The following is a 6,976-nucleotide window of genomic DNA, read 5'->3' as shown; positions in this document are numbered from 1 at the left end:
TGACTTGATTGTGATTAGGAGAAGATTAGGAAATTTCTGATTAAATTTTTGTTTGTTTTGTTTCTGTTTGGTTGGTTGGTTGTTGTAGAAAAGGAAGATATGCTGAGACCAAACATTTTCAAATAAAATATCTGTAAAATATCTGTTCCAGTGAACAGTTAAGAAAACAGAAAATTATGGTGTATTTGCTGCATACTTGCTCTGAGTCTGGGAATGCCTGGATGTGTAGTTATTGAAAAGAAGGCCTATGTGGAAAACAGCCCAACAGCAAAGGGTTTGCAGAGCCTCCTGCTTCCAGGTGACATGGCCAACAGACTGGGAAGATATGAGCCCCAGCTGCCAGGCTTTGACTCAGCCACAAGAGCCCAATGGCTGCAGGCTCTCTCTCTCTCAGTCCATTGAGACAGCACATTAAAAAAAAAACAAGAGTGAAGATCAGAAAAGGCCTTTAGAATATAGACGTCAGTTCCACCCATTAAGAGCAGAAGTAGCTGGAGCCTTTTAACTGAGAAGAAGCACAGAGAGGTCACCTACTCTGTGTTAAAATACTTTCCTGGAGATGGGAGGTATGTGATCATACCCTGTGTATCCCAGGCATCTCACATTTTTAGAATTGTCTGCTTATGCCAGTATGTCAGCCCGTTAGATAACAAAATTACTGCATAAAGTAATTCTGCTGTAAATTGAGCTTTCTACTTTTCATCAAAGTTAAAAATAACTGACAGATGGGGAGTATAATAGCTCAGGAAAACCACTGTGCTAAAGCATCTAACAGTTTCCCAGGCTGGACTACACATCTAGCTGTACTGGAGTTTGAATAAATTCATGATTGCCTGAACCCATCTGTGTAGACATACTCTAGATCCTGGCCATCATAGCCTTTCAAATACTATTAAAACTAGGGAACTAGGGTTGAAAGAAGTGTTCTCTGCAATCATGGATAATGTAGCTATAGTCAGTAGGAATGCTGGATCCTTCATGGTATGAACATTTATATTTCAAAAAGACACATTAGAGTCATAATTACATGTGCAGGAAAATTGTGGCATAGTGTGAATAAGTTTCCCTCTATTTAAGAATGTGCAAACTGTCTTCACAGACAATATCCTGATGACTTTAAAACAGTTTGAACACTGCATTATTTTATATGATCCATCCCTTTGAGAAAATACATATTTTCATATTTATTTAAAGGCTTCCAATGGACTAATGCTACTCTAAAACATGTAATATCATTATGACCATTACTAAGGTGATAAAAGAAAATGGCATGACCACATCATTGTTTTGTCAGTTGTGGCGATTACTCCATATATCTCCTGACCTTTCTATGCGTTAACATTGTTACTGACTTAAGACTGTCCCACTGTAGAGTCTGAACGTGTTCTGCAATCTCCCACTACTTTGTATTTGATCTGTTCAGTGGCATTATCAGAGGCAATTAGGTGCTTCTTTATCATGAAGGATTATGGTTTCGCAAGTACTGAAATGATGGAATAATGGATTAAAGGAAGGCATTATTTATCTCTTTTGTTGGTGGTGCTGGTGGCAGTGGTATTTGCTGTTTGTTATTTTTTGTGAACATAACGATCCAAAAGATACTTTCACATAAGTTGTGTAGGAAACCAAATTAAGTACACAGTCATTTTATTGGTTTTGAAAGTTTGAAAGAAGTTTTACCATTTTAATTTTGTCTTCTTTAGATTTTAATGGGCACAGTAGGAATGGTTCCTTGGAAGGAAGAGTGGACAATTCAAGACTAGTGCCTGCTCTTTAATTTTGCTTATACTCTTTGCACCCTTCCTACTTTTGGCAAGCTTTTCAAAATAGTGCAACCAATGTACAAAAAAATGCAAAATCAAAAAAAGATTGTCTGAGCAAAAAAATGAAGTCAGCATTGAATGAGTGTAACATTACTTATAACACACGGTAGAGTATTCAGTCAGGTCTCTTTTACAAGCAATTGATATTCTTGATAGCCTGGGCATAATGTTGTCAAGAGAGTTAGAAGGATGTTAACATTTCATTAATCTTGCCATTGATTTTTTTCTGCATTCTTCACAACAAAATTCAAAACGTGACCTCCTATTCCACTGAATTAGTTCCAGAGCACTTGGCATTATTGACCTCTTAATGAAAATTAATGATGACTCTTTTGATTCAGTCTTCCAAGGAAGCAGACCAAGCACATTTAAGACACAGACACATATATTTCACTTAATTGAAATGAAATAACACACTGTTAAAGACCAAAATGTACATTAATGTATCATTAAATTTGCATATTTAAGCACATAAAATTCAAAATATTTAAACTGCATTATTGGGATCTGATGCTACGAAGATCTAAGTTTGGCAGTAATCTCAGACCAGAGAAAATAATTTTACAAGTAAATCTATGCATATGTTTAGAACATTTTTAGCCTTAAATTTACAGTGAAAATTCAGCAAAACTGAAATATTTTTACTATGCAAGAGAGAGAATTCTTCATTGGTATAGGTATTTCCATGCTATTCTTTTCCATTTTGAAGCTAAAAAATAATTTGGATTCTTTTCAGTGACTTTTCTTCTGTGCTCACAAGCTGCCACCACACAGCTGAGTGGATTTCCTTCATACAGAGCCTCACACAAATATTTATGCACAAACTGACTTCAGTGTGTGGATATGGATCCCTTCTGTCTTGCATCCATGTAAATAAGGATTAACTCCAGTAGGTGGAACATGAAAGGTGAATGGTTTAATAATTGGAGATTAGGTAAAGGCTTACTATTTTATCTGAACAATTTACCATTCCTGAGAAATTATCTGAGGAATAATTCCTGGGCAATCATCTATGCAATACACAAAAACAGCAAATAATCTAATTTAATTTTTTCCTGTATTCCTTTAGACAACAAAGACTATGATGCATATCTATCCTATACCAAAGTGGATCCTGATCAGTGGAATCAAGAAACTGGAGAAGAAGAAAGATTTGCTCTTGAGATCTTACCAGATATGCTTGAAAAGCATTATGGATACAAGTTGTTCATACCAGACAGAGATTTGATTCCCACAGGAAGTAAGTCCTTAAGTTTACGTATTTCCTAAACAACATATGCTGTGATTGCATATATGATTTAAGTATTAATTCTATGCTTACTCCTTTGGAATGTCATCTTAACTCCATCATCTTAGGGAATAAGATAAGCTACCAAATATGCTTGATGTGCATTTCCTAGATAAGAGGATTATATTTTATTAAGTGTATTATATTCATTGAAGTGAGACAGTGCAGAAAGGGCAAGCACAAGTAATGGAAATTAATGAGATTAATGTTTATTCACAGATTTTTTGAGAGCCTTCACATCTAGGAATTAATGAAGAGGTTTTTATTTTCTGTTCCTAAGTGTTTCCCTGGAAATATATCCATCACACTAATTTAAAAATAACTAAATAAGGAATTATCACTATCCATCTATACAGAGACTCAGGTACGAAGAAAACAGTTGTCTTTGGGCTAAGGCAAGAGCTGAGAAAATACATCTGCAGCAGAGTAAATAAAAGACTACTGGTAGTACCCACTGCAGATAAATGTGTAGTGGAGGCATTGAATCATTTTCAGAGACTGAAAGTGAGAATTGATTCCAACTGATATAAGTAGATCTTTTTTGTGTATATTTAACATATTCCAACCTATGTTCAGTAATGTCTGTAAGTTGCAGTTCATAACTTCCATTGTAGCCATTATAAAGCCACTCAATTCAAAAATTTTTCTTGAATTTATATTTCTAAGAAAGGATGCTTGGTATAAGTAAAACACAACTTTAAACATAAGCACATGGATATTTTCAAATCTACAGCATCCTAAACATTAATTTGCAGGAGATAACTCTGTTTCTGTGAATGTATGTAGGAGGGCATGAAGGGAAAAGAAGAACCTAACACGTCAGTAGACCTTAGAATATCATTTGATTTTGAGACTGACAATAAAACACAGCTTCTACTCTGTTGCCTATCTGGGTCACTTCTTTTTGTAAAATGGTGATGGATAAAATGGTGATGGACACACTTGTTCCAGTAAAGATATAGGTACAAATTGATAATTCATCTACAAACACTACCAAACCATATCCCAAGGGGGAATAAATATTTCACTGACTCACAGAATGTTTGAGGTTGGAAAGGGCTTCTGGATATTATCTGCTCCAAACACCTTGTTCAAGCAGGGTCACCTAAAGCAGGTTACCCAAAAACCTTGTACTGGCAAGCAAAGGTTACATGTTTGAAAGTGACATTTTTGCAGCATTCAGTGAATTTTTCTGGGAGAAAGGAGTTTGCCTCTATTATTTCTCTCCAGCCTATGGGAATGAAGTATTTTCTTGGATTCATTTTTGAGTAATTGTCTTATTTTGTAGCCTACATTGAAGATGTGGCAAGATGTGTAGACCAAAGCAAGCGACTGATCATCGTCATGACTCCAAATTATGTGGTAAGAAGAGGCTGGAGCATCTTTGAACTGGAAACAAGGCTTCGGAACATGTTAGTCACAGGAGAAATCAAAGTGATACTGATTGAATGCAGTGAACTGCGAGGAGTTATGAACTATCAAGAGGTTGAGGCCCTGAAACATACCATCAAGCTCCTCACTGTCATTAAATGGCACGGACCAAAATGCAACAAGTTGAATTCCAAATTCTGGAAACGTTTACAGTACGAAATGCCTTTTAAGAGGACTGAACCCATCACACACGAGCAGGTTTTAGATGTCAGTGAGCAGGGGCCCTTTGGGGAACTGCAGACAGTCTCCGCAATTTCAATGGCTGCTGCCACCTCTACTGCTCTTGCCACTGCCCATCCAGATCTACGCTCCACCTTTCATAACACATATCATTCACAGATGCGCCAGAAACACTATTATCGAAGCTATGAATATGATGTACCTCCTACCGGCACCCTGCCGCTTACCTCAATAGGTAACCAGCATACCTACTGCAACATCCCTATGACACTTATAAATGGGCAGCGGCCACAGACAAAAACTAACAGGGAGCAGAATCCAGAAGAGGCTCACACAAACAGTGCGATACTGCCCCTCTTGCCACGAGAGACCAGTATATCAAGCGTCATTTGGTGACAGAAATGCAAGGGGCTGTCCATCCCCTTGAGTAGAAGCTGAGTCTGCAGTCCGGTGCCTGGAACTACATCCTCGACTGCTGCTGTTAAACATGCATTACAATCGATAATATATGAGGAAAAACAGGGTCTTGTACATACGTTTTTTGCAATTTCTTTGTAGCATCGGTCTTCCTGTTTTACCCATGTTCTCTTCCCATTCACATTTTCGACTTTGTTTTATATGTCATTGGAATTTGTATATTTACATTTTTTTAAATGAAGAGACTGCTGTATAGATAGGAAACTTTTTTGCTTCTTTAGTATAGTTTTAGACTTTTTTTTGTTTGTTTTTAACCTCTCTTGGGAATGCTTGGACAAAGCTATGTTGATATCAGAAGCGCCATCCATTTTGTTGGCCTGCCTAGCCTGATTCCTGAAGGCCATGCCTGCTGCAGTTCACCTGTTTTGGGTAATATTTGTTCTTAGAATGACCCCATCCCTCACTGAGAGCTTCTGTTTCATTTCTTCTCCTGTAATGTGCATTGCTCCTTCCCTGCCATTACAATGGCCCCATTTGGGGTAACACTACAGTCTGATCATCTAACATTTAACTTGGTAGAAACTTGTCAAACAACAGAATATACCCAATCTGTATCAGTTGCTTCACAGTAGTCACTACAGAGTGTGTAGAAAATAGAGATGGTTTGGTTTTTGCTTTCTCGGGGGTTTGATTTTTTTGTTTTTGTTTTAAGAATGAGACAATTGTACCCCTTTTATAAATATAAAAGCAAACCCTATTTTTAACACTTCCTGGAAAAGTATTAATGTAGTCGTGGATTTTATTTTTAAGCATTTGACTTTTTCCCCTTTCAAAACCCTGCAAATAAGATCATTTCCAATTTTTAGGCAAGTAAGACAAGTGAGGTAATAGGCACTGAAGTGCAGTGAGTCCTGCTGATATTTACAGTGACGATTTCCAAACCAAAGGGGAATAAAAAGGCAGTATCATAGATGGTTGTCACTTTGTATTAAAGAAAGTGTTATTTTCTGAAAAAGGAAGAGCAAAACATTATTTTGCTGTGGATTGCAGAGTCCCCTTGTATTTTAATGTTCAAAATTGTATTTGCTTTAAAATGATATATTCAAGATGAAGAAATATTATTTCATTTGGTTTTAGCTTGTAACGATAAGTAAAGCTTAATTTTAACATGATTTCAGTAAGAACTCAGGCAAAAAAAAAAGAAAGAAACATGAACACCAACAAATATAATTGTTTTCAGAATAAACTTTATTTATACAAAATTAATATTTAAATAAGACTTTGAAGTATTAAAACAATTTATTCACTTTAATGAATAAATAAATTAGTTTTATTTTTTACGTATGATTCTATCTTTGAGGAGTTGCAAATAATACATTTACCACGGTTGCCAGGGAAGAAACAAACCACTATGTTTACATCTGGACATCTTTAAGTCAAATGAAACAAGCATCTTATACTTTAAATAATGGGAGAGTCCATTCTAGTTTGAGAAAGAGCACAGAACACTGTTGTAGCTGTACGAGCTATTCAGGCCAAGCTGTCTTCCAGTCTCTGCTAGCAGAAGCAGAGGAACTGAGGCAGAATCGCTGCTTGCAGCACACTCTCATAGAGTCGTGGGTTTGATTGACTCTGGCAGAAATGCAGCTGCTAACTTGGCAGACAAACCTGATAGTCTGTTTCTGCAATTAATTAGCTTTAGGAATTTTTATGGTAGCTGACTGACATTGGCCAATATAAGGGATGTGTGGGGTTTGTTCATCTTAATTGTCTCAAGGAAAAAAGAACAGCTTATAATATTTTGGTCTTCTTAATGAGAAGCAATAGGTAGAGATGA

The 6,976-nt window shown here is 36.5% G+C and overlaps 1 protein-coding gene across 1 annotated transcript; it reads left to right on the top strand.

Moving 5' to 3' along the window:
* IL1RAPL1 (interleukin 1 receptor accessory protein like 1) lies at window positions 214–6,353 on the top strand. Its single transcript, XM_021399917.1, has 3 exons — window positions 214–298; window positions 2,893–3,063; window positions 4,400–6,353. The coding sequence occupies exons 1-3, from the start codon at window positions 214–216 to the stop codon at window positions 5,116–5,118; spliced, it is 975 nt and encodes a 324-aa protein (XP_021255592.1). The 3' UTR covers window positions 5,119–6,353.

This window comes from Numida meleagris, chromosome 1 (assembly GCF_002078875.1).
Source record: "Numida meleagris isolate 19003 breed g44 Domestic line chromosome 1, NumMel1.0, whole genome shotgun sequence".
In the NCBI taxonomy this organism is placed as follows: Eukaryota; Metazoa; Chordata; class Aves; order Galliformes; family Numididae; genus Numida; species Numida meleagris.
This window is presented reverse-complemented; position numbering and strand designations above follow the sequence as displayed.

Coding starts and splice junctions, on each gene's coding strand:
- IL1RAPL1 (XM_021399917.1), top strand. CDS start 214: ATGCCTGGATGTGTAGTTATTGAAAAGAAGGCCTATGTGGAAAACAGC. Junction 299..2,892: donor GCAGAGCCTCCTGCTTCCAG/GTGACATGGCCA, acceptor GTATTCCTTTAG/ACAACAAAGACTATGATGCA. Junction 3,064..4,399: donor AGATTTGATTCCCACAGGAA/GTAAGTCCTTAA, acceptor CTTATTTTGTAG/CCTACATTGAAGATGTGGCA.